Below are 25,917 nucleotides of genomic sequence, written 5' to 3'. Positions count from 1 at the left end.
ATGGCAGTCCTCATCGCTGCCTCTGCGGACAAAACCATGAGACCCACACACCACCATGGCTCACCTCTTGCGTGGAAAGCAGGCCGGTGTCAGCAACGACCTCTCCCTGGGCCTGGGCCCTGATTCATTCGTGCTCGACCATGTACGCGCCTGCTGTCTTCTCGCCCCGCCGTTCCCCCAGCCCTCTACGCGCAAGCTAACAGCACGTGAAGATCCGCAACTACGGCATCAACTCCAAAGTCACCCAGGTCGCATACGACCCCGTCCAATCCCTCCTCGCCGTCGGCACGAGCGACAGCAAGTATGGTCCCGGCCAGATCTACATATTCGGACAGAAGAGGGTCGAAGTGGTGCTGTCGCTGCCCACGCGCAACGCCTCGATCAAGATCCTGCAGTTTTGCGCCGAGAAGCTGCTGTGCGTAGACTCAAAGAACGACTTGTCCGTCTTTTCGCTCGAGACGAAGAAGCTGCTCAACGCCCACTCCCCTCCCGCCCGCATTACGGCGCTGCACTGCGACCCTACCATCGATTACGCGCTGCTCGGTACACAGCACGGTGAGGTGTACGCCTATGATCTGGCTAGGGAGGCACTTACGCCCTTCAAGATTCCCAACTTGTGGAGGGAGAAATTCCCTCGCTCGCGCCTGACCTCCGTTGTTACGCTCTCACTCCACCCTCGAGATATCGGCTCCCTCCTGATTGGGTACAACTCCGGCGCAGTCATCTACTCGTTCAAGCAAAACAAAGCCCTGCATTTCTTCAACTATGTGGTCCCCAAGGGAGCCCCTGGAGGTGACTCGGATCCAGTCTCCGTCTCCAAGGATCGCGAACCTCCGCTTACCCAGGCTGTCTGGCACCCAACCGGCACTTTTGTTCTGACTGGACACGAAGACAGCAGTATCGTTATATGGGATTCCAAGGATGGCCGCATCGTACAAGCGAGAACCTTGACCGATACAAACGTAGACAAGCCCGGTCCAGGCAGCTTCAGCCCAGGTGCCGTTGAAGGATCGTTTGCACTCAAGTCCCCCATCTTCAAGATTGCGTGGTGTGCGAATCAGGACCCTGACGATACCGCTATCCTCATCGCTGGTGGACAGCCATCCAACATCTCCGCCAAAAGTCTGACGCTTTTCGAGCTGGGTAGAACACCGGTTTACGCGACCGCATCCTGGCAAGTACTATCCGATCACTTCGAGAATCCCAAGAGGCAAAGGATACTTCCATGCCCGCCTGGGACCGAGGTGGTGGACTTGTTCCTCATTCCAAGGACGTCCCCTCATTACGCTGGCTGCCACGACCCCATTGCCATTCTCGCCTTACTTGCATCTGGGGAGTTGATCACTCTCTCTTTTCCAAGCGGAATGCCCATCACGCCAACTAATCAACTGCACCTCTCCATGACGCTTGTTCATCCGTATATCAATTATGCAAATCTCGCGCCTGTAGAGCGTACACGGTGGCTTGGCATGACCGAGAAGCGCCAACACGGTCCGCAATTCCTCATCGGTGGTGCCGAGGCTGTTCATCCCCTCAAGCGGTTTGAGAACCGAAACATCGTGCAGACTGCTCATGCAGATGGCACGATCAGACTATGGGACGCAGGACATGCCGATGAGATTGAGAACCCTGCATTGCTACAGGTAGACGTAGCTCGAGCAGTCGGCCGCCCAGAGCATATACACGTCACACAAACTTCGTTCGCAGGCGCAGCATCTGAACTATCCGTAGGGCTGAAGAGTGGTGAAGTAGTAGTGTTCAGATGGGGTGTAAACAGGCATGCTGGACAGGAGTACCCACCCGGTGACAACAAACCGCAAGCGCTTACCAATATCTCGGAAAGAAGTGAAGCGGCTCTCAAAGAGGGACTGCTGCCTTTCACTTTGCTTGACGAGGGCAATGGACCAGTCACCGCCTTGAAACATTCTGATGTTGGCTTTGTTGCTGCGGGCTTTGAGGGTGGCAGTCTGGCCATCATTGATTTGCGAGGGCCCGCTGTTATCTACAGAGCGTCGATACAGGAATTTGTCAAGCCGGACAAACGCGCCAGCTTCCGACGGAGTTCAACGCAGGCAGCACCCAAAGCGGAGTGGCCCACTTGCCTCGAGTTCAGTGTTATGACACTCGAAGATGACGACTATTCCAGCATTCTACTTCACGTCGGTACTAATCTTGGCCACCTGGCAACCTTCAAGCTACTGCCAGAATCAAGTGGCCAGTACTCAGTAAAACCTGCGGGTGTGTGCTCGCTTGACGACAAGGTTATCAGCATCAGCCCCATGCACGCCGAAACTGGTCGCCCAGCATATGCTTCGCAGTCTGCCGTTGCTGGACTTCGGACTGGCTCGAAGATTAGCGGCGTCCTTTTAGCCACAACAGCCTCAGGCGCGAGGTTATTCCGTCCCGCCACGAGTAAAGGAGCGCACAAAACCTTTGATCAGTTCTTGTGCGATGCTGCGACTGTAGTGAGGTACGAAGACAAGGGCTACGCAATGCTTGGGTTGTATGGAGATGGATATGCGAGAGCGCATTCGCTACCTGCATTGAAGGAGATCGGGTCTGTCAACCTCAGTGATTTCTTAGACATCAGGCGCTTCTCTGAGGCAGTCATTACAAGTACTGGCGACATCTTTGGCTGGAAAGGGCCTGCGGAAATGGCTCTTGTCAACGTCTTTGGAACGGGACTGCAATAGTAAGTCGACTCATCTCCCCAGCCATGACATATGTACTGACCAAATCTAGTGAACGTGCGAAGGATGTCTTGCTTAACCCAGAACTTTTGATTCCGCCCCGACCCACTATCAGCAATATTCAATGGATCTCTGGCACCCAATATGTAACACCAGCCGACATGGATCTTCTCAGTAAGCTATTCTTACTTCTATTCCCAACCAATCACTGACTTCTCTTAGTTGGTGGTCCTGATAGGCCCTTATCAAATCGTCAAATGGCGCAGCAGCGAGCAGAGGCAGAGCAGGAACGACGCCGCGCCAATCCGACCGCAGCCAGCTCTTCTGCCGCTGGATATCAGTCCTATCCTACCCAAGTATCCCCGACTCAAGAAGGATGGGGTGCTTGGGCGAGTCGCCAGCTCAACGAGCGTACGGAGAAGCTCAACATTGTTGGGGATAGTATGGACAATCTTTCGCAAAACAGTGCAGGTTGGGCAAATGACGTCAACAAGTTTGTCGGAAAGCAGAAGAGAGGGCTAGTCATGGGTGCTATGAAGAGCAAATTCGGATTTTGAGTCGGAAACATCCCATGGAAACATGATACAGGATGGTACAAGGCTATATAGCTACAATGAAGATTTCGAATACGAGCTGGGCGTTCTATGGAGCGATTCCGGACTCCTAGACTTTTCATGTTAACTGCAGGGAGAAGTCGCGGCCTACTTCTAGTGCTTGTAATGCAAGATTTGATTGTGATACCATGAATCTTAAATGACCACGTCCGTTGCATCCAAAACCGGTATCCATCTCGCCAGTTCCTGCCCTTCGTCAGCGGCCCCGGCTAGCGCAAGGCAACTTCCTCAACCGTGCGCTACCCTGCTGCACATTGACACACCACCACTTCCTATAATCACATCGAAACGAGAAAGCAAACCTTCTTCACAACAATGAGTTTTTGCAGTGGCATCCGGCAATGGCTCCCAAGCATACATTGGCTGCTAGGCCCACCCGAACCAACTCGCCCTTTCACACCAACCTACGCCGACGTGTGTCGCGCCCGCGCCGTGCTCAAGACCCTCAAACTACCCACCGAGCTGGTCCTCAGCATACTAGAGCACGCGCAATACTGGCCCGTCGAACGGATTTCCCGGTCAGGCGGAACCGTCCTCGCCCGCGCCGGAATGAATAACCCGTCGGCAGCAACTCTCTGTCTCGAAGCCAACCCCTACTCCACGCCCATTGTGAAAGAAGCCAGCCTAGGCGGCGAAACAGCAAAGATCAAGCGCATCGATTTTGACATCACGAGTAGAGACCAAGGCTGGACGAGCGAAAATACGCAGGGTACTTTTTCCACCTCTTCATGGCTTGAGGTGTCCATCTTGCGCGATGCATCGAACATCAATAGTCTGCTTCCTACTCCGCGGTTGGTGAATACTTGGATTAGCAGTCCGATGGATTATCATACTAATATGGTGGGGCGCGGTTGGTCGCTTGTCAAGAGGCCCGAGAGTGCGCTGCAAGGCCCGCAGGGTGGTGAGGGGCATTCTGCTTGGTACCTACAGGGTAATCGTGTTATGGCTGGTACTCAGGACTATCATGTTTCCTGGGACGAAGGTGGTTTGTGTGAGGTTGATGAGGGTAACGAGGGTGCGGGGAGTGGAGAAGGCTTCTTGGATGCGTTGGAGCCGGATGATCGTGTGTTGGTTTGGGCGAGGGCCAAGGTATGTTTGAGATGCGAGATTCGGAGGCTTCGTTGCCATGCTAACATATTTTGACAGTATCCAGGGTGGCAATGCATTGTTGACGGTGTCAGCGTTAATGTTCACTACGGCTTCTAAGGCTCAGACTGTTAGGAACCTCCTCTACCTAATCTGGGTTTACGTCATTCTACTTGTACGAGGAGTTAGCTAATGGTCGTTTTGTTCACGTTATAGCTGTTTCATGCTTAAGTTGTAGGACCGGCTCTATTTCAGGATAATGATCGCATTCATGTGAGTCTCTGGTTTCATCCACGCCGCCTCGCTGCCCGCGCAGAACTACTCCCAAAGACACGATCCGATGAGAATAACTCTACGCAAACCAGCCGACCCATGTGCATCTAAGCAGTTGACTTTTCCTATCCCAGAAAAGGCGCTCATCGCTGCGCAGCACAAACTCAATGTCCGTAATACCCAGACCCTAGCTTCCGACCCGTCGTCAGAACGATATATCGAAGAAGAAACGCTCCTTCATCGCACACGCTCCAGCTTCGGCGGCCATGCTATCCATAGGCTGGTGAGCCGTCTTATTTGGTATCATCCTCATCCTTCTTGGCAACTTCCTTCTTCTCTTTGCCCTTCTTGGCATCGTTGTCCATCACGATCTTCATCTGCCTGAGATACACGCCGAACTCTCCAAAGCTAGTCAGATCCATGCCCTTGGTAGTGTTGGTGAGTTTCTCAGCGGCAGACTTGAGACGGCTGTTGCGCTCGTTGAGGTTGAGGTAATTCTTCCTGAGGTTCTCCGCTTTCTGCTGGTCGGTGAGTTCTCCGGGCGTGTTGACTGAGGACGGGGCTGGAGAAGGGAGATAGACGGCTTGAGAGGCTTGGGAGGACTCCGGGGTGAAGATCGAGGGGTATGCCGGCGCCTGGGGTACCTGCGAAGACGTGAACGTGAACTTGCGCGCGGCGGAGGCTCGGAGGCTCTCGTTCTCTGCTTGAAGGCGTTGGTTTTCTTGGACGAGGTAGTTGTTAGCGGAACCCTTGGTGTTCATGACGTCTTCGAGTATGCGCTCATGTTCCGCCTTCTCATCTTTTCTCAGTTGTTTCTCGCTCTGAAGCTCTCCGATTAGCTGGTCTTTCCTTGCGGTGACGTTGTCGAGTTTGACGCCCAGCCTGTCTCTGTCCAGGTTCGCCTTTAGCAGGTTCTCTCGTTCGGTCTCGAGATCGCGGTGAAGGGTTTGGAGCTGTTGATCAGTTGCGTTGTTGGAGTGGAGTTGGGCCAAATCACGATCGCTCTGTGCCTTCTCGTGGAGTAGGTTCTGTCGGGCGAGCTCGGCCTTGACGGCGTCGACTTCAGGACGCGACTGTTCTTGCTCGTTAGCATGCTTCTCCTCCGAATCCGCCATGTTGTCTTGAGGTTTGTGCCGTAGACGTGGAGGTGCACTGTAGAGGTTGGCCGGGCTTGTGGGAGGAGAGATGCCGCCGAAGTCCCATCTAGGAAGTCGGTCGAAAATCGAAAGTCCTGGCCTTGATTCGAGGTGAATGGGTTCTGGAGTCACCATGGAATCAGAGATACTGGGCTTGGCGTCCTCGTCAATGTCGACTTTCGATCCATGCAATTCCGCGGTCACTTCCTCTTTACGAGTAATTATTCGTTGTCGCACGTGCTGATATCCGTCGTCTTCACTGTCGGATAGAGTGATGAGGTCGACTTCCTTGCCAGCCGTCGTCGACCACATAGTTGACATGGTGTTGCCCATGCTGCCCTTGTCGTCCAGCTTTCTCTTGCTGTTTGCCTCGGTCTTCTGACGTTTCGCTGCTCGTGGAGTCACACGCGCGGGTGTATTGCGCTTCTTTGATTTTTTTAGGGTAGCCTTTCCAGTGTTCTTAGTTTGTGTTTGCTTAGTCGGCTGTGCTCGTTTTCCACTCACTGTAGGTTTCTTCGGTACCATGGTGGGCTTCAAGTGGCCAGGATGTGCTTCTTTGAGATGATGCACATGAGTCCTGGAGGGTATCGGCGAGTTGTAATGAGAACGAGCTTCACTCTGTCGCGCAGTTGATCTAGTCTCTTCTGTGTCGACTGTCTGTGCTGTCCGAGGTATCGTGGAGTTAGGCGGTTTATGCTGGTATACCTTTTGGCGATCGAATAGTAAACTAGCAAACAGACCAGATACAGGCAGGGCTTGTGAGGGTGCTGGCGTCGTTGCTTTTGATGTTGGAGTCCCAACGGAAGGATTAGGTGAAGCTGCGGACTTGCGACTACTTCGGCTTTGGCTTATAGATAAGCGCTCGCGAGCGGTCTGGTAATCGCAGGTAAGATTAGTGTTGGATCCCATCTTTCAATCTTGAGAGATTTTTGTCTGTATCGTATCGTACGCAACAACGGTACAGGTGAGAGGGCAGCTTGAGCAGTAGAGAACGTACGTGTAGTAGTTGAAGTGTTGCACATGCAAACTTCGATGGATGCTGCCTTGCACTATGCCTCAACAACTAGGTAGCAGAGCGGTGAGAGAGTCGTCGGAGGCGAGTATGCTGTTTGCCGGCGTCTGTCACATGTCCCGGCAGTGCTTCGCGACGTCAGAGAAGATTGGAGGAACTTAAACTGGAGAAGAATGAGATCTATCTTTTAAAGACCCGAGAGGGTTGACAGTCATTACAAGGTAGCGGGTAGCGGGTAGCGGGTAAAGGTGACCTTCCGGCGAGCCGCGTTCGATAAGGCGTCCGATCGATTTAACTCACCTATGCCCAGATTGATCTGCTCCCACACTTAACATTGAATGGCTGCTTTACACGGGTGTCTCTTTGCCATTGAGGTGCTGTCCATAACATGTTAGTCGTGATTGGCATACTCAAATACTTGGAGGAACACCATGTACTACGGGTTGTAAGGAAACGCCTTCGATTACAAACATGCTATACGCCCACTCCTCTAATATGTGGTATGCAACGACTACTCCGTGAAGTGTACCCATAATGCCTACATGCGCCGACCAAGCAACCTCGTCACTCGTTATGTCGTAAGAAAAGATAAGCGGAAAGTCGAACGCAAATCGCTAAAGCATCTATCAAGAAAGGAAGAAAAGGTTGGTACAAGAAGGGAAAAGCCACCGCATAGGAAATGTACTAATACATCTCCTCTTCTCTCTCTTTGCCACTGCCATTAGTGTGTCTCACGCTGCCAACCACACTGGCACGTCCACTTCCACCGATGCGACTGCCACTCGCAGACGCAGTCCTTTGGACATCATCTGGGCCATCTTCGTCTCGACGGTCCCTCTCCTTCTCAAGCGCAGCCCTGAGGTCCGCATTCTCTTCTACCTTCTGCTCTAATCTCTTACGGGCACCGCTTCGGTCAAGGAGTCGGGCTTCACGCTCAGCTTTCAAACGCCGTTCGAGTTCCTTAAGTCGATGTATCCACTTCTGTTCGCTTGGCTGAAGCGGTCCAGCGGCGGGATAGGGATGGCCTGGCGTCGGCGTCGACGAATTCGAAGTCGAAAAATGCTCCACGACAGAAGCGGAGTGAGCACGCAATAGTGTTTGCGCCATACTGGCACGTTTGGAGGAGGTCGGCGAGGCAGCACGTGATGGTGAGCGGCTGACAATAACATCGTTACCGGATTGCGTTGTGGCGGTAATGGCGCGGAGGGTCTGGACCTCGGATCGTAAGGTCTTGTTCTCAGTACGCAGTTTGTTGACTTCCGCGGTGTTGAGGTCGACGATACCGCCACGGACAGTGCTAGGTCTTCCAATCGATTGCCGTTGGGCCATTACAAGCTTCTCGAGCTGGTCAAGTCGCTTGGCGCGAGAGTCTAGACTATGCTCGAGAGTTTGGTAGTCGCGGATCAGATTGTTTTCTATGTTGCGAATTCTTTGCTTGAAGGCACCAATGACACCCTCCACGGTCCTCACCGCAAGAATAATGTTCTTGTGGAAGCCCGGGACGTTCCTAGAAATGAGCTCCATGGAAGTCAGTTCTCCGTTGATGAGAGCGTTATTGCGGGACCATTCTGCGCCGCAAAGAGTGGATAGTCGATTCCACAGAGCGTAGAGCAGGTTGTTTCGTTCTAGCAGCTGCTCCTTGTACTGTTTCTCCAGGCTGTGGAGTCTCTGCCGATCCTGACTACGAAGGGTTTCAAGTTCCAGAACCCTCGATTCGTGTTGCTGGATCGCCCTGGTAGTGGATTGATGACCACGCTTGGCGTTTTCGAATGCTGTTTGGTCTTGTCGACGGCCTTGACGTTCGCGCTCGAGCAGCTCTGAAAGACGGCGGCTCTCCATGCCAGTGCTCTCCAAGAGAGCATCGCGGTTGCGCAGCAAACGGTCTTTCTCCGCAAGATCGGTTTTGACGACATCGAGCTCTTGCATAGTCGCATGGAGATCTCGTTGAAGCTTTGCGATATCCTGAACGATCAGTTAGTATGTTGTTAGACGATCGGGAGTAACATCACTTACCTTGAAGAGGCTCGACCTCGTGCCGTTAAGGTTGCCCAGTGACTCACGAAGCATTTGCTCCAACTCGTCATGCCGTTGCTTCCAAGTGGATGCCTCAACTTCCTTGCTTGAGAGATTCTTTCGTAGCTTCCTGCTCTCTTCCTTAAGCTTCGACAACTGACCATTGAGTTCGGTGATGATCTTCTCCACCTCTTGTTTCTCTTGGGTCTCCAAGGCATCGCGTTGCTGCCTCTCTTCGGCCATGCGCTCCTCAAGATCCCGAGATCGCTCTCTAGCCTCTTGTAATGTGACTTGAGTATGGTTCAGCGCCGATTCCAGCTCGCCAATCTTGATCTTGTCGCCCTCTTGCTCTTCTCTCAGGAAATCGATCTCACCCTGACAAGACTCAAGCTGGACATCAAGTCGTTCATTCTTCGACCTCTCCTCACTAAGGAGCTTATCTTGCCTGTTCAGTTCTTCGTTGGCGTCGCCAAGCTCTGATTCAAGGTTCTGGATCTTGCGAAGGCTTGCATCCCGATCGTCTTCGAGCTGCAAAAGACTCTCACTGACATTCTTCATTTCTTGTTGTAGAGCATGGAAGTCTTCAGTGGTGTTTTCCAGATCGTTGTAGAGACGGTCACGTTCCGCTTGCTTTTGCTCGAGGTCAATCTCCAACCTTTGCACCGTATCCAGGGCTTCTTGTCTGAGCTCTTCAGTTTCCTGCTCTTTGTCTTGTAGCAGCTCCAGAGCCTCGTCGCGCTCGCTTGCTAGTGCCTGTAGGTCTTCTGTCTGTGCTTCTATCTCCCTCTCCAGCTCCTTGACCTTGTTCTCGGTGGTCTCAAGCATATCGAGATGACCATTAAGCTGGTCATCAAGCTCCTTGTATGAAAGCTTCAGCTGCGATAGCTCGTCTCGCAATGCAGCATTCTTGCTTTCGAAGTCTTCTCGATCGGGATCGCTTTGCTGGGTCAAACGTGTTCCGCCGCTTGCTCTCGAAACAGATCTCATGTGGTTGCGGGAGATGGATCGTTCCAGAATGCTATCACCGGCTGTCGATCCAGCATCTCCTCTGCGAATTGTGAGTTTCAAGCCTTCGTTCTCTTCCCTCAGTCGAAGATTCTCTCGGTTCCTTGAAGTGAGCATGGAAGCTTGTGCGTGGAGATCTCGTTGCAGCTTCTCGTTGTCGCTTTGCAGATGTTCCACTAAAGTACTACTTGTGCCGCCGAGCGAGACTGGCGCAGTATTCTCATTCCCATCAGATCCAGAGTTCGAACGGGCAGCAAAGGATTGGTGCATGCGCCGTGAGTTGTTAAAGACCTTGTTCATGTGATGGTTCGTTGTCGAGTGCTGCATCTGTTGCATCTGCTGGTTTTGATCTTTCAGACGCTCAAGCTCCTCTCGAAGCCTCTCGGTCTCGGTCTCTGCTTGCTGACAGCGGGTTTCCACCTGCTCGCGCCTCGCACGCTCCTCTTCGAAGTCTTCTTTCCACATGTTGATAGCCTCGTCAACACCAGCAGAGTCTTCACCAGAGCTCTTCTCTCGCATGGTCTTGATGTAATCAGCCATGCGTCGATTATCAGCTTCCTTCTGAAGAGCCTCCTGTTGCCACTGGTCCACTGTAATCTCCGTAGACTCTAGGCGCTCCCGCAAGAACTCGATTTCTTCCTCCAGTTCGGCTTGCCTAGATGAATGGACACTTCGTCCGTCTTCTGAGCCACTGCCAACATCTCTAGCAGTGGCGTGTCCCTCTTCCTGAGCCTTGAGCCTTCGCTCCAGATCACGAATCTTCTTGCGCATCGACTGGCTTTCCTTCTTCTCCGTCGCGAGATCAGTTTGCAGTTGGACGTTCTTCGAGATCATCTCCTTGACTCCCTCATCAGACCGGTTCTGCAGCGCTTGGTCGAGGAAATGGATTTTGAGCTTAAGATCAAAGTTCTCTTTGCTGAGCTTGTCGATTTTGCTATTCTGCTCCTTTAGTGTAAGATTGTGTTTACTGCGAGTGAAGGGAGTAGCCATGTGTCGTTTGTCTGGCGATCGCGAGTGCTTAGCCCGGAAGTCGCGCGCAATAGAGTCTGGCACTTGTATGTCCTGGATATGTCTAGCAATAACGGTGTCGGTAGGGGCGGGCTGCACACTGGGAGCGCGTGGTGTTTCTGGTGGAGTCGCACTGTTAGGCACCTCCTCATCCAGACGACCTAGACTATTGTCCGGCTGAAGAAAAGCGGACAGTGAGTTCGTGCTAATACTCCGGCCTTTCTCCCAGGGGTTGGTATCGCTGTATCCTGACATAGACGAGGCGATGCTACCCAAGCTTGGCAGTCTTGACAGTCCTAGGCTCATCCCCCGTGGTCCGCTCGAACGAGGAATAGCACCACCAGTCTGCAAAGCATAGTCTGCGCCGAGACTTGCACTGCTTCCGCCATCTCCAGACGCGTCGGAACGGTTGGTGAAGGACGATACGGATGACCGCTGGCTCGAACCTCGGTGCTGTAGGTAGCTGGGTCGCTTGCTGATCTTCTGCGCGCTCGCGGGAACCAGTGGTGGAGGCATGGCTGAACTATCCACGCTAGACTCGTTCTCGTTCGTAAGAGAAGAACCTTCTTCAATCTGCGAGAAATCGGGAGCTTTCACTGTCGAGGCACTGGATGTCGGCCGTCGCACGTCCACCTCTTTTAGCTGGGCAGCTGCTGCAGCTTGGTTCGCTTGATGCGCGCCTTCTCCTCCAGCTGCTTGTTCTGTAGACCTGCCTGCCGAGGCGCGTGATTGGCTTCGATGCGCGGCCTCTGCAGCGGGCGAGGAAGGTGCGACCTCTGATGTTGCGGTGCTCGCATCCATTGAGTCGTCTTCTCCTCCGAAGTCCAGACGTCTGGCGGCAGGCGTCTTGTAAGCGTCGGCAGGCGTCGCAGCCTCGGAAAAGGAGGAGGAGTTGCTGTGGTGGCTGTTCCTGGCTTGCGACTTGGTCGGTGTGTTCCCACTACGCACTTCGAGCTTCTTTGGCTTCTTCTTTGGCTTTGTCAGCTCCTCCAGATTGTCCATGACTCTTTGCATATCCGCATCGTCGTCCATGGGTCGAGCCGATTGCTGGGAATTTCCTGGCGAGCCCCCGAACAGGTAGGTATCGTCTACGCCAGACTGCCCTTGAGGTGCTTCGACGTGGACAGGCGCCTCGGGAATAAAGCTCGATTCAATGTCCATCAATTGGCGCTGCATTTCGCGATCCTCGAAGACGCTTTCGCCATGGTGCGCGTCTTCTTCCTCGATGACATGGTGTATGATGCTGTCTTCTTCGGTCGGTAGCGGCGGCAGGTCCGAGTCGGGCTGGTCGAAAGCCCTGACGTCGTCGGCGTCTGAGATATCGTGCGCCATGTGGTTTTCGTGTGCGGGTGCCAGCGTGGGGGTGGAGGGTGTGGAGTCGGCTTCGTCTGTTTGCGAGGCCTCAGCACTCCGGGCAGGAGCGTTGTCTGCGGTAGCCATGGGGGTGGGTGCGCGCGCAATAAGCGTGGAAGTCGCGTGCAATGGTGTTTTTCCGAGGCCTGCTCACCAGCATAGTGCGACGGCCGAGGCTGCAGTGTCGTGAAAGTTGACGACAATTGCGGTGATTCCCTGCCCTCGCCTGAGTGACAACAGAGCGCGCGTTGTTTGCGCTAGTACGATTTCGTCAGCTTGGGCTACCGTGCGGCCGGTCCCTGCCCAGGTTCTTAGGGCCAACCGGATCCCCTGCCGGGCTGAAGTGACATTACCTTTACAACTTCACCCGTCTGATGCATGTGATAAACACGTAAAGCATCAAAACTCAAGTGACACTACTAACATGTGGTAGGAAAAAATTCAGAGTGCTGTCTCGTCTGAGACTAAGGAATAACGAGGCTCAAGAACACACGACACCGCGAAGGACAACTATCATCCATGATCATTCAGGTCTAAATTGACATTGCTAATTTCATATATACTAGAATCGAACTTCATCGACGACACTCCCGCTAAGCAAGATCCAAAGTGATAGAGTTAGGATCGGGCTTGCTTCCCTTCTTCGACACACCACCCTGCGCAAACGCCACCGTCTCCGCCGCATCATCAGCAGCAAAGAAGGCGGCAGTAGCAAATGGCGCACCAAACAGACAATCACCAGTGGAGAACGCAAGCGAGCAGATACCTGTAGACGGGTTGACACCCGAGCGAGCATAAGTGCGCAGCGGAATCTTGACGGTGACCTTCTTGCCCTCGACACCAGTGAACTCTAGATCAATAGTAGTGTCTTTGGGGATAGATTCGCATGTACCGTTCCAGCCAATGACACCATACTCGTCGACAACGAGACCAGCGGCAGCAGCGAACTGGTCATTTTGACTGTAGCTGACGGGTAGGTAATCGAGTGTGGTGCCGGAGTCGACGAGGCAGGTGGGAGAGATGATGTCTGAGTTCTCGAAAGCTGTTCCGTTGACTGAGACGACAGGCGGGTTGACGTAGTAGCCAAGTGTCACACCACCGAACGGAGCCTCAACCATGGGGACCTTGACGAGGTCGCCCGTGTATTTGGAGTGGTCGACGCCGCCGAAGACGACATGGCCGGTGAACGTATCTTCGATTCCTTCAGGCGCCTCGTCGAACCACAGACTCTGTACGGGCGCGGAGATGGCGCCAGCCTCGAGTAGGTTTTGGCGCACGTGCGGGCCGGTCGTGTTCCAGGTCGGCTTGCGGTAGTATGGGGAGATACCCAAGATGCCGTCGTCAAACGAAGACGTCGGAGTACACTTTCCGCTGCTGTCGCCGAGGCGCGATGTCATGTAGCTTGAAATCGCGACTTCCGTGTCCACGGTCGACGAAAGGCCCGCATCGGAAACGAATTGAAAGGTATCGTTCACCGCCACATCTCCAGTGATGAACTTGCTGTTTCCTCCATACGAGTAGGAGGATCGGAAGGGTACTGGTTTAGACGCGGACGGGCTGTTTGGGTAGTCGTAAAAAGGCTGCACCGTCTCGTTGCAAGGGCCTGCACAGCCGAGACGAGTGCATCCCCAGTTCCTGATGCTGTCGGGGCCGAACACCCAGAAGTTCTCGGAACCTTGGTCGACGACGATTTCGATGGTGCGGTTGGTCGAGGGATCGACGAGCTCCGTTGAGATCTTCTGGGCGCCGCCGTGCGCGAAGTTCAGTGGTATGTTGACCGTAGACACAGCACCCAGGACACTGCTGGCGAGCGCGGAGATGGTGAGGGCGTATCGAACCATTTTGACGAGCAGAGAGAAGAAGAGCGTCGGTGAGGTCGGTGACGATTGATCTGACTTTAGAGATAGCGAAGAGGTCTTAAGTCAAGCTTGATGCCAGACTAATTTGGCCGTATCCGTCGCTTCATGCCGACTGATCCCGCCAAATACGACGGCTAGCCGCAAAAAAATCTTATCGCTTCATGCCTTCGAGTGTCCCATACAGGGAGCGGAGTGGATTGCCTTGCGGTGAGATCCAGGAAAGGGGCGCACCGACAGTTTTCGGTCCGCGCTGCTTGCTGTCAGCGATTCGCATGACTTGGATACGATGCTACAAGGGCCATCCTGCCCTCTTGTCCAAGCGCAGAAGCACAAAGAAGGTCGTGAACGACAGTAAAGCTGGTGCAAGAGTGCTAATATTGGAACATGCGCGATGTTACCTAGGTAGTTTACTCGTCCAGTGGAGTCGCGGCAGCTACCCCGGCGTGCAGGTACGGGAATTTGCTAGTGTCAAACAGCGACCCACATTCGCGTTCGCTCTACCTAGGTACGAAGTACGCTACACCTGGGCAGGTACACAGCCAACCTTTCTCTAACCTTCTACATTGTTTTCCTCGCTCCTTGGACCTCGTCGGTGTACATTCTATCGTGTTTGCAGATCTAGCTGTCTAAAAATACGACCAGAGCTAGGCAAATACCTCTACATCCCATCTGGCACCCGCAATACCAGCGAGACTGACCGGGTGCTCGCAACCTCGAAATACGAGTATTATCCGCACCCATGTCGCAGCAATACCGCCCGCTCTTGGTCATTCGCGATGCTTGTTGTCAATGCTTAACATTATCCCTGCTGGGGTCGTAGAAAATTGCGATACGTCACACTAGGAAGGTCCTCAGATAGCACCGTATTGGAGGTGTTGACGGTCGAGGGTCGACGCTCGCCATGATTCATTGCATCATGCTGTCTTTGCAATTTTCATCTCCTCTCGCGCGCTCATAAGTCTGCGATGCTCTGCTGAATTGCTCTCGTATATACCCGAAACATCGACTCTTCTTCTTTCATTTCAATTCATCGTCGGCTGCATCATGAGATTGGGCTCAACTCTTGTCTCGAGCGCGACCTTTCTGGGCGCCTTTGCTCGATCGGCGGCAAAAGACAATGCTGCACATGAGAGTGTTGTAGAGCTTCCAGACGGTTGGAAGTCTGTCGGTGGAGCCGATGGTTCTCTACCCCTAACGCTGTCAGTCGCTCTAAAGCAGCCTCGCATGTCGGAGCTGGAAGCACATCTCCAAAAACTAAGCGATCCATCACACGCAAAGTATGGGGCACATTTATCTCAGGACGAAATAAGCAACTTTCAGCAGCCAGATCAAGACGGTCTTGTCGCTGTGCGTTCATGGCTCAATGCTAACGGAGTACAATTCTCAGTTGAAGGGTCGTGGCTACGAATCAACACTACCGTTGATACAGCGAGCCAACTCATTGACGCTGATTTCGGTCGCTACCAATACAACGATGATAGTCCTGTTCTACGCGCGACAAAGTACAGCCTCCCCAGTGCGGTAGCAGACTACGTTGACTTTGTCTACCCCGTCACCCAATTCATCCGCAAGCCTTCCAAGAAAGCACTGCCATCATCAGAATTACATTCCGAGAAGAGACAGGATTCATGTACGTAACAGCTGCGCTACTCTCACCCAACAAACCGGGCAAATCCAGCTGACCATCCTCCTAGCATCGCAAACCTGCCCTGGTGGAGACACAACACCCGACTGCATCATGTCCATGTACAACATCAACTACCAGATCCCCGACTCCGACTCCCCCGTGACTTTGGGCATCGCCGGCTTCCTGGAAGAATACCCTAACGAGCCCCTTCTACACTCCTTCCTGGAAAACTTCAGTCCCTACCGCAACACCACCGGCTACAACCCTCTCTACAACTTCACCGTCGCCTCGATCCAGGACGGCAACGACACTAAGCTCGGCTTTGGCGGGGAAGCCCAACTCGACATCCAATACAGCATGCCCTTCGTACAGCCCATGAACGTAACCTACTTCTCCACGGGCGGCAGAGGCCCGTATCTCGACGAGAACGGCACCGAAGTGCCCCTCGCCTCCAGCCTTAATGAGCCATGGATCGAGTTCCTGGAAGCACTGCTCGAACGCGATGAACTACCTACTGTGCTCTCGATATCCTACACCGACGACGAGGCATGGATTCCACGCGCCTACGCCAAGCGCGCATGCAACCTCTTCATGCAGCTCGGAGCGCGGGGTACATCCGTCCTCGTAGCCAGCGGCGACGGCGGCTCCGCCGGCACCGGATCTTCAGAGTGTAAGAACAACAAGTTCCGCCCTACGTTCCCCGTCGACTGTCCATACGTCACGAGTGTTGGCGCAACGGCTGCCTACTCCCCGCTTAGCGCAGAGTGGTTCAGTGCAGGCGGGTTTAGCGACTACTTTGACCGCCCTACGTGGCAGGACGCGGACGCGAAGAAGTACATCGCGCAACTAAACGGGTCGCATGATGGATGGTATGCGCCTGGTGGACGTGGTATACCCGATCTCTCGGCTATTGGAACGCGATTCGTGATGGATGAGAGTGGTATCAAGCAGAAAGGGACGAGTGCGAGTACGCCTGTGATTGCGGCTATGATTGCGCTTGCAAACGACAAGAGGATGCGGGCTGGGAAGCCGGCGCTGGGTTTCTTGAACCCCTTGCTTTACTCGGATGAGCTCCGGCACGTGTTTGTGGATGTGACTGAGGGTCAGTCGGGTAGTTGTATTGTTAACCGCACTGCGGAGCCTGGGTGGGAGACTGCTGTGGGATGGGATGCGGCGACTGGGCTGGGCACACTGGATTTTGCTAAGTTTGTTGAGGCTGTTGCCTAGATATCAGACGTAGCAACAATTCCACAAGCCAAATAGTTCGAGACAACGACAGCGACAGTGTTGATTGGGGCATGGACCCGTGCTCTTATTGACTGATTGAGTACTATCCTTCCCATGCCGGACAGTACTGATGCTATGATGAACTCGTGCTAAACGCTAATAACAATCCTCGTTGTGACGGCTTCTCGTCAAACCCCGTCAAATCCAATTCGCTTCATATGTACGCTCAGTAGTATGCAGACCGATTTGTGGAGGTAGCGAAGATATCGATCGCTCTGACCGAGTATGCTTTTTGGTATAAGAACGCTGTGTGAGCAAATGCCGTGCTAATTGAAGCAGTTGTGAGCCTTTCTCAGGCCGCAGCCGCTTCCTTTGCACGCTTCTTCTCTTTCCTTGCTTTCTTTTCCTCTTTCCTCTTGATCTCCTCAGGATCCCGTTGCTTTTTGGTCTTCTTCGCCGGCACTTCAGGTGCATCAACACCATTGACATCAGCGTGTTTCCTCTTCGGCTTTTTGGAGGGTAAATTAAGTCCGTTCGGCATCGCAAGCCCAGCAATCGCCTGTGGTACCTCAGTCTCCTCGTCGGAATCACCGATAGTCCCAGCGTCGTTACCACTGAAGCCGGTGGGAAGGAAGCGCATCTTCAGTCCTGTGACTTGTGGTCGTGGTGCACGAATGGTCGATCGCGTTATGGAGGCGGCCGCTTCTGAGCCCGTGTTTTGGTCTGCTTGCTTTGTGGTAAGGTGGGGAAGTCGTACAACCGATCGTAGGCGTAAAGTCTGAGATATCCGCGTAGGGGCTAGACAGGTCAGTATAGTCGGTAGAGGCAGTAATTGATGAACGAACCTGGTTTCATGCCATTGTTCCGTGGTAATAGAACCTCCCGGGTGCCATCTTCACTCTCGGTCTGAGAGAAACCGTAGTCTGTACCCTTGTAGCTCAGTACGGCATCCCCTTTCATAGCTTTGTCCATGGCGAGCTCGCTCAAGTCCTTCAGCGAGACACCTGCGGGAGCAGTGATATGCCATATCTGCTTTCCTTCTAGATTATCGAACAAGCCCGTCGACTTGGAGATAGTCCTATCGTTGACTGGGACTGGAGCAAATCCTTTGGGGGGTGCGTAAGCCTGAGTCGGTCGGAAATCAACGGCATGCGATTGTGGTTGCACTGGAGGTGCCGGCTGTGTTTGGGTCGGCTTGCGGGTCGGTTGCGGGGCGTTGCCTGTGTCCGAGTCGTCGCTAGAGCTGTCTCCGCTGCTGGTGTCGTCGCTGTCGCTCGAAGCTTTCTTGCTCTGCGTGTTACCTGGAAGCTTCGTCTGTATGTCCCTGGTCGGCGCGTCGTCGCCGCTTATCTCTGAGCTTGACAAGTCTTCGGCGTCCTCCTGTGTCGCGATTTGTTTGGGCGCGGGCTTCTTAGGCATAACCTTCGACTTCGAGGCTGATTTGGGGGCAGGTACGTCTTTCTTGCTAGGCTTGGACTTCGCTTTGGGCACGCCGTTTACGTGAATGCCAATGGTAGCTTTCGGCTTCTCGGGCTTCTTGGACTGCGCGGCGGTCTCACTGGGAGAATCATCGTCGCTGTCGACAAATTCCTGGCTTAATTGCGCTTTCGACGGGGTGTTCTGAGGTTTTGACTTCGGCTTGGAGCCCGGGAGCGGCACCTTGGTTTTCTGTATGGCACTCATAGTGTGGGTGGAGCCATGCTCTTTGCGACCAGAAAGTCGAGGTTCGTAAGGAACTTTTTTGCGCCGCGAACTGTCGCGCTCGGGCACTGGGCGGCGGAGAAGAGCCGCATCGCGACTAGTCCCGATTAGGACTTGGCGCGCCAAAAATCATTGGTTTGATCTTTGAAATGATGGGCACACGCAGAACACCAATGTCAACATCCAAAGTCAGTATGTCAGGGAAACGGAAGAGAGGGGAAGATGTGGCTGCTGGTGCGCCCAGCGCAAAGCCGCTCACTGCGATTGCGGCTGCTCGACTAAAAGCGGAAGCTGCCGCCCAAGTTGTGAATACACCTCAAGTTGCGCTGGAGCAGATTCCTGTGCCAACGAGCCCGTTGCTTGATGCTGCAAAATCTGAGCACGGAGGTTCAGATGAAGAGGAGACCCATGCGCCCGTACATCGGAATATCAAGCTTTGCAACTGGCGCAACGAACCCCAAAACATCCTGTCAGATACCGACACCGAACTCACCATCAACCTGAACAAACACGCGACTATAACACTGATAGGCACTTTTGATTTGACAGTTCTACGAGGCGCCGTCAACATCAATGGTGCTAATATTGGAACAGTCAGTCGTGATGGACAGAAAAACCAGGTTCATCGAGCGTGCGTGCCGGCCACGCACCCTATGTCTAAGATTCGCGGACTAGATGGTACGAACCACATCAGGTTCAAGACTTGCAAGATATCTGCCCCCCTCGCAAACGTCAGTCCACTCTTTGACGGTATCTGGAGCGATTCAACGGATCGTTCGTTCCGAGTTGTAAGTGCCACATCCTTATACACCTATCCAGCGTTGATCGCGACGGTACATGCGTGAGAAAGGTTGAGATCTCGACACATAACGGCCATCTAACTTCTCTGTTAGGTAACCAACTCAGACGCGGATACACTTTCTCGGCCATTACGTCCTGAAGTGACACCCGAAGACTGGCTCCGCGCAATCGAAGACTGTGCTAGCAACCCATCTATCACCGTAGTGACTGGATCACCTAGCTCAGGCAAATCAACATTCGCTCGGCGGCTCGTAAATCGCTCCCTTACAGGTCTAGGCAAGACCGCTCCCTCTGTACCAGCTGTATGCTGGATGGATCTCGACCCGCAAAAACAAGAGCATGTCCCCGCAGGTCAAGTCTCTCTTGCCATAGTGAGAGATCTGAACCTGGGCCCAAGTTTCACACACCCCTCTATTGTACCAGGACCAAAAGAAGCGATGAGGAATGAGCTTATCCGCGCACATCCAATTCCGGCGAATTTCGCCAACTACGCAGACTACTATCAGTCTTGCGTTGAGGATCTCTTCCTGGCATACAGAAACCTTTCCTCGCGGGATTCCTTTCTCCCACTAGTTGTCGACATACCCGACTTCCTCTACTCTTCACATTTCGACCTCCTAACAAAGCTGCTGGCCAGAATCAAACCACACAATGTCGTACATCTCGGGGATACGCGGGCCATCGACACCGAAACTGCGGCAAAGCTGCATTTGCTTCAGACATCAACGTCGCAATTTCACGGCACATTCCATGAGATCACCGCGCAACAGGCCCAGACGATACCTGTAAGGTCGGATAATGAGTTAAGAGCTATGCAGATGCAATCCTACTTCCATCTCAAATCGAGCAGTACAAGCTCAAGCCAGGCCCAAGTACTCAGCTGGACGCCGGAGGCGCTTTCAAGTCTAGTACCATGGGAATTCTGCTACGAAGAAACGCCCGAACGAGCACAGGATCTAGTGGCTTTCGCAATGTACTCTGAGCCAGTCGAGCCATCTTCAATGCTGCATGCACTGAACGGATCTATCGTACACATTATCCAATCCACATCTGCTGCAGTTCCAGGCTCGCTTCCACGGACCCAGAAATTTGGTATTCCATATCTCCCCGAGTCCGCGCGCACAGGAATGGTGGAGCCGCTGGATCCTCGAACGACGAGACTAATCTGCACGGCGATGATTCGGGGCTTCAATCCGGAGAAGAAGATTGTAGAAGTGCTGGTACCAAAGACACACGAGTCGCTGCTATACAACTTGTCACCCGAGAGGACTATCTTTGTAGGCGGATGCTGCGACGTGCCAGAATGGGCCTACTTGGAGGACGCATATGCGCAGGAAGAAGCGAGGAAATCGACGACAGGTGTTGGTAATCTACCCGTTTGGGTCGAGAAGGATGACCTTGTAGATGGTATGGGATACCTCAGCACTGTACGGAGGGTGAGGAAGTTCCAGACGTGACCTCACGCTGGAGATATTGTTCATTAGCGCTCCAAGACGGAATGCAATCATGGGGTTGGTGCTTCGAGACCTTCACAGCAGCCTCTCATTGAACAAACAAAATGGAGGTTTTGGCTTCTTGTTGCGAACTACTGTTGAGTCGCACTATAGCTGTAATATGTACACGTGATACCATGCTTGTTCCAATGTCCCCGACTACAAAATCATCTTCGGTGGAGCTGTGTGCCGTCAGCAGATGGAGTGGAAATGTTTGATGGTGAACTCACGATCGATGATTGGGCAAGGCAGGTTGCGCTCGTACTTTGATCCTACAACACCCGTCAGTACATTCATATCCGCGGCCGGTGCGGAAATGTATCCGGGCATTAGCAACGAACCTCCAGGAGCCGTGGGTGGGCGGTAAGGGTCTGGGTGCTTCCACTTCTCGAGCAGGTTTTCCGTCTCCTTGATCAGTTCCTATGCGACTCATCAGCAGAGTCCTCTGTGCAGCCGTAATATATGTGGAGTTCGATGTAATCGCGGTGGTGGAACAGGGAGACGCACCCTCATCTGTCGCGGCTCGGTAACATTGCGCTTGGCCTCGAAGAGTTCGCGGATGTACAGGGCCTGTCCGCGCCAGAGGTATCGGTGGACGCTCCAGTCGAGGGCGAGCTTGAGGGACCGCCTGTAGAGGCGTCTGCGGCCGGGTTAGTTTCTGCGCGTAAAGGGCGACGCCTGCGGGGGTTTGGCGTACAGGACGTGTATCTTAGAGCTCATGACGGCGATGGCCCTTCCAGTGGGAGTTGTTGCGGAAGGGAGAAACGTGGGTCGTGGCCGCAATGCCACGGTGTTGTCGCAGATGGCTTGGTGAGGGCAGCGTGAGGTTGCGGGCTTGGCATTTGTGCCTGTGACGGAGGGTGGCTTCCGAGACGTCAGAAGTGTGGTGCCGTGTCTGCTTCAGTACCATACAACTGCCGCAAGGGGACTCATACACAAACCTTCGTTCGCTCGAAGTCGCCCATCGCTCTCACTCGCATCTTAATTTCCTTTTTCCCAGTCTTCGCCTGGCCGCCCATCATGTCCAGCCAGCAGTGTCTCCGCCGTCTACCAGCGGCTATGCGCTCTGTGCGAGCTTTGCGCGCAAGCCCACGAGCCATCCCAGCCGCGCGCAGCTATTCCGCCATCTCCAAGGCGAACTCCTCTGGTCTCCTCGCCCAAGCTTCAAGGTACTGCAAATGTCTACATCTAATAAAAATGCCCAACACTAACTGTTTACAGACGGCCTGGACAGCTCTCTTCACAACGCCTATGGACCCTCGAGCAGACAAGAAGCTATGCCGACACCATCGTCAAGGTGCCCGAGATGGCTGAGTCGATCACAGAGGGAACCCTGAAGCAGTGGTCAAAACGTGCGTTCACCATGTCCAATTGGTTATGCCAGTAGCTAACAATATGCAGAGGTTGGCGACTACGTTGAGCAGGATGAAGAAATCGCGACTATCGAGACCGACAAGATCGACGTCGCCGTCAATGCGCCCGAGGCTGGTACTATCAAGGAATTCCTCGTCAACGAGGAGGACACCGTCACCGTCGGACAGGACATCGTAAAGCTTGAGGCTGGTGGTGCCCCCGCTGGCGGAAAGAAGGAGGAGGCCAGTGAGCAGCCCAAGGAGCCTGCGTCCAAGGACCAGGAGACTTCGTCGCAACCCGAGGGCCAGCAAGAGCAGTCTCAGCCAGAAGCGCCAAAGGAGGAGTCGAAACCCGAGCCTCCCAAGCAGGAAGAGAAGCCCCAGCCGCCCAAGCAAGAATCCAAGCCTGCACCTCCCAAGAAGGATTCCAAGCCCGAGGAGACCAAGCCGGCTACACCTGGCAGCCGTGAGGAGCGCCGCGTATGTAATCCTCCTGTACGCTCAATTATGTATACTAACAGCCTTGCAGGTCAAGATGAACCGCATGCGCCTCCGCATCGCTGAGCGCTTGAAGCAGTCGCAAAACACCGCCGCCTCCCTGACCACCTTCAACGAGGTCGACATGTCCTCCATCATGGAGTTCCGCAAGCTCTACAAGGACGAGATTCTCAAGAACAAGGGCGTCAAGCTCGGTTTCATGTCCGCCTTCTCGCGCGCCTGCATTCTCGCCGCACGCGACGTACCCGCTGTCAACGCCTCCATTGAGGGCCCTGACGGCGGCGACACCATCGTCTACCGCGACTACGTCGACATCTCCGTTGCCGTCGCTACCGAGAAGGGTCTCGTCACCCCCGTCGTCCGAAACGCTGAGAGCTTGGACATGGTCGGCATCGAGAAGGCCATTGCCGACCTCGGCAAGAAGGCGCGCGACAACAAGCTCACCATTGAGGACATGGCTGGTGGTACCTTCACCATCTCCAACGGCGGTGTCTTTGGCAGTCTGATGGGTACTCCCATTATCAACCTTCCCCAGACCGCCGTTCTCGGTCTGCACGCCATCAAGGAGAAGCCAGTCGCTATCAACGGAAAGGTCGAGATCAGGCCGATGATGTACCTTGCGCTCACATACGACCACCGACTGCTCGACGGAAGGGAAGCTGTCACTTTCCTCGTCAAGGTCAAGGAGTACATTGAGGACCCCAGGAAGATGCTCTTGTAAGCGTTGATGCTGTAATCGTGTCTTTGTGTATATGTAGGATGGCAGGTTTTTGCGCGAAAGCGCGGGAACTAGTAGCGGGGCAGAGAGAGGTGTGGTTGAATGGATCAACGAGATGTTTTTGCATGCATTGAATCATTCGTATTGCATACATGTGTTTGATTAGGCTTCAGCTGTGTGCATGAGTGATTTGGTGCAGGTTGGGCGTTGCTTGAGTGATATCGTGTGTGGATGTGTTCCCATGTCAATGTCGCGTCTTTGCGCAGGCCAGACGGTACTTGACGCGTCGACGTTCATGTCTACATGACGAATATAATAGATATGTTCGTCTCTATAGCCTCTGGTCGTTTTGTTGTAATTATTTGCATGTACAAAAACGCGCGTATACGCGTCTAGTATGTGAAAGCGCGGTGGTCGCGTCTGTGGTTCGCACACCGTGAAGGCTGTTATATGAAGTGTACACCACAACGTTGGAAATCGAACCCACAATTGGTTCCATGACGAAAAATGGGTTTCCATTAGTCGATACATGCAGTTTCAAAGGTTTTGAGTGTGGTGGTGGAACGTGAATATTTTTTGAACAAGTTGCTGTTAGTACTTTAACCCAAAAGTTCAACGTGAACCTTCCAACATATCTCGAACAAACAACACACGAGGAAAAGAACCAATCGACGCTACCAGCATGAAGCTATCATACCACCAGCTGCGCGTGATGTATAACATACATTTCATGGCATAAAATACGTAGCATGCCTTTTACGTTCAGCACGCCGTCAACAATGCAGATGGGTACATGACCCGAGGAAGACATCCACCAACACACATCATGCGAAATGAACACCTTGGACCTAGAAAACCGAGTATAGCCAACATTACAGATGAAAAGAGGATTAGTTCGAACACGGAGGATATATCAAGTCATGTTATCTGAGACGGTGCACCTGTGGACATGTGCACAGTGCATTCACGGTGAACCGCTAAGAACACTAGTCACCTACGCATAGTATGCATATTTGCACCATTATCGTCCAAAGATACAGCTAAACTACCCAGAAGTGCTAATTGACTGTTATCCGAGCGCAGTGTAGTCCACGGTAGGTGGTACATCGTACCCCGGGTTACGTCACACAGCTCCGTCGACTACCACATGGGATGCGCTCAACGCAGCAAATATGACTATCTCTACCATGCACATATATGCCACCTATTGCCCAATTCGCTTGTTCTCGTCGCTGAATACCCAGAATCCCGATTGTCTCTATTCGAACGCGAAATGCTTGTCAAGACAGCATGGTCGAGGATGCGCGATGGTGTTATACGGGCGACGCAACGTTATCGCACGTGTAGGGGAAGTGGAGTCTGCGCGTTACTCAGATGAACAAGCGCGACAAGTGGCGGTGTAGCTAGCTGGTGGATAAGGTTACACGGCGCGCATGGCAAAGTCCAAATAGCGCGTATGCAAAGCTGGACGTTAGCAAGATGGAATTCACGGCAGAAGATGGTAGATGAAGTGATATGCTCTCGATTCAGCTCATGAGCTCGCGGTCGTCAATACAACCAGCTAATATACAGCTCTGGTATAAATCCCGTAAAAAGCCGAGAACCCAAACCCAGACCGACTCCCATTATCATTGCAGATGAAAAAGACCCATGAAGTAACCACGCCGTGAAGAAGAAACTCAAATGCAGGACGCGTTTAGAGCTCCTGCGAAGGACCCTTGCCAGGCTTGGCTGTCTTCTTGGGCAGAAGGTCTGAAAGTATGTTAGCAGCTGATGCGATGCGAGTGGACTGTGGAGCAACGTACTCTGGTGAATGTTGGGGAGGACACCACCCTGGGCGATGGTGACGTGTCCGAGAAGCTTGTTCAGCTCCTCGTCGTTCCTGATGGCGAGCTGGAGATGGCGGGGAATGATACGGGTCTTCTTGTTGTCGCGGGCAGCGTTACCGGCCAACTCGAGGATCTCAGCAGCGAGGTACTCAAGGACGGCAGCGAGGTAGACGGGGGCACCGGCACCGACACGCTGGGCGTAGTTGCCCTTGCGGAGAAGACGGTGGACACGACCGACGGGGAAAGCGAGACCGGCCTTGGATGAGCGGCTAAGGACGAGTTAGCTATGATGCAATGTTGGAGATGGAGTGCGCAATGCAATGCGAAAAGACGCGTCGATCAAGCAAAAGACGCGTCAAAAGGATGCAAAGTGATGCTAAAGAATGCGCAAGGCAAACTGGAGCTCAAGGCGCGATGCGGGAGATGGAGTACTCACGATTGGGCGCTGGACTTGGAGCCGCTGGCCTTGCCTCCGGACTTGCCTCCAGTCATTTTGAGAGAGTTGGTTTGGGGGTTGGTTTGGAAGTGGGAGAGGTTGGAGAGTTGAGTAGATTGAGCGGGATGAGCTGGTTGTGGGCGTGGAGTGTCGAGACGATGGATTGCTTGCTGCTGTCGGGGGGCG

The 25,917-nt window shown here is 53.5% G+C and overlaps 10 protein-coding genes across 10 annotated transcripts; 4 read left to right on the top strand and 6 right to left on the bottom strand.

Annotated features, from left to right (window-relative positions):
* Window positions 1–55: 55 nt before the first annotated feature.
* On the top strand, window positions 56–3,247 carry J4E92_008601 (uncharacterized protein; the record flags this gene model as incomplete). The annotated part of the gene is made up of 4 exons (XM_051499952.1): window positions 56–142; window positions 213–2,692; window positions 2,743–2,864; window positions 2,913–3,247. 4 exons carry the CDS (start codon window positions 56–58, stop codon window positions 3,245–3,247), a joined length of 3,024 nt encoding a protein of 1,007 aa, XP_051349965.1.
* Window positions 3,248–4,956: 1,709 nt separating this feature from the next.
* Window positions 4,957–6,324, bottom strand: J4E92_008600 (uncharacterized protein; the record flags this gene model as incomplete). The annotated part of the gene is made up of 1 exon (XM_051499951.1): window positions 4,957–6,324. One exon carries the CDS (start codon window positions 6,322–6,324, stop codon window positions 4,957–4,959), a length of 1,368 nt encoding a protein of 455 aa, XP_051349964.1.
* A 1,171-nt stretch (window positions 6,325–7,495) lies between these two features.
* J4E92_008599 (uncharacterized protein) lies at window positions 7,496–12,277 on the bottom strand (the record flags this gene model as incomplete). Its single annotated transcript, XM_051499950.1, has 2 exons — window positions 7,496–8,773; window positions 8,825–12,277. 2 exons carry the CDS (start codon window positions 12,275–12,277, stop codon window positions 7,496–7,498), a joined length of 4,731 nt encoding a protein of 1,576 aa, XP_051349963.1.
* Window positions 12,278–12,783: 506 nt separating this feature from the next.
* Window positions 12,784–14,031, bottom strand: J4E92_008598 (uncharacterized protein; the record flags this gene model as incomplete). The annotated part of the gene is made up of 1 exon (XM_051499949.1): window positions 12,784–14,031. The coding sequence occupies one exon, from the start codon at window positions 14,029–14,031 to the stop codon at window positions 12,784–12,786; it is 1,248 nt and encodes a 415-aa protein (XP_051349962.1).
* A 1,646-nt stretch (window positions 14,032–15,677) lies between these two features.
* J4E92_008597 (uncharacterized protein) lies at window positions 15,678–16,903 on the top strand (the record flags this gene model as incomplete). Its single annotated transcript, XM_051499948.1, has 2 exons — window positions 15,678–15,683; window positions 15,728–16,903. 2 exons carry the CDS (start codon window positions 15,678–15,680, stop codon window positions 16,901–16,903), a joined length of 1,182 nt encoding a protein of 393 aa, XP_051349961.1.
* A 352-nt stretch (window positions 16,904–17,255) lies between these two features.
* Window positions 17,256–18,586, bottom strand: J4E92_008596 (uncharacterized protein; the record flags this gene model as incomplete). Its single annotated transcript, XM_051499947.1, has 2 exons — window positions 17,256–17,701; window positions 17,749–18,586. The coding sequence occupies 2 exons, from the start codon at window positions 18,584–18,586 to the stop codon at window positions 17,256–17,258; spliced, it is 1,284 nt and encodes a 427-aa protein (XP_051349960.1).
* A 191-nt stretch (window positions 18,587–18,777) lies between these two features.
* On the top strand, window positions 18,778–20,862 carry J4E92_008595 (uncharacterized protein; the record flags this gene model as incomplete). Its single annotated transcript, XM_051499946.1, has 2 exons — window positions 18,778–19,392; window positions 19,498–20,862. The coding sequence occupies 2 exons, from the start codon at window positions 18,778–18,780 to the stop codon at window positions 20,860–20,862; spliced, it is 1,980 nt and encodes a 659-aa protein (XP_051349959.1).
* Window positions 20,863–21,057: 195 nt separating this feature from the next.
* J4E92_008594 (uncharacterized protein) lies at window positions 21,058–21,618 on the bottom strand (the record flags this gene model as incomplete). The annotated part of the gene is made up of 5 exons (XM_051499945.1): window positions 21,058–21,080; window positions 21,129–21,170; window positions 21,240–21,318; window positions 21,406–21,538; window positions 21,596–21,618. The coding sequence occupies 5 exons, from the start codon at window positions 21,616–21,618 to the stop codon at window positions 21,058–21,060; spliced, it is 300 nt and encodes a 99-aa protein (XP_051349958.1).
* A 300-nt stretch (window positions 21,619–21,918) lies between these two features.
* On the top strand, window positions 21,919–23,469 carry KGD2 (2-oxoglutarate dehydrogenase complex E2 component; the record flags this gene model as incomplete). Its single annotated transcript, XM_051499944.1, has 4 exons — window positions 21,919–22,067; window positions 22,120–22,250; window positions 22,300–22,730; window positions 22,780–23,469. 4 exons carry the CDS (start codon window positions 21,919–21,921, stop codon window positions 23,467–23,469), a joined length of 1,401 nt encoding a protein of 466 aa, XP_051349957.1.
* A 1,693-nt stretch (window positions 23,470–25,162) lies between these two features.
* Window positions 25,163–25,787, bottom strand: HTA1 (histone H2A; the record flags this gene model as incomplete). The annotated part of the gene is made up of 3 exons (XM_051499943.1): window positions 25,163–25,218; window positions 25,272–25,564; window positions 25,732–25,787. The coding sequence occupies 3 exons, from the start codon at window positions 25,785–25,787 to the stop codon at window positions 25,163–25,165; spliced, it is 405 nt and encodes a 134-aa protein (XP_051349956.1).
* Window positions 25,788–25,917: the final 130 nt, after the last annotated feature.

The sequence above is a fragment of the Alternaria infectoria genome (genome assembly GCF_024043175.1).
Source record: "Alternaria infectoria strain BMP 0036 chromosome Unknown scaffold_17, whole genome shotgun sequence".
Taxonomy (NCBI): Eukaryota; Fungi; Ascomycota; class Dothideomycetes; order Pleosporales; family Pleosporaceae; genus Alternaria; species Alternaria infectoria.
Note: the sequence above shows the minus strand (reverse complement) of the source record. Positions and strands in the feature narration are given on the sequence as shown.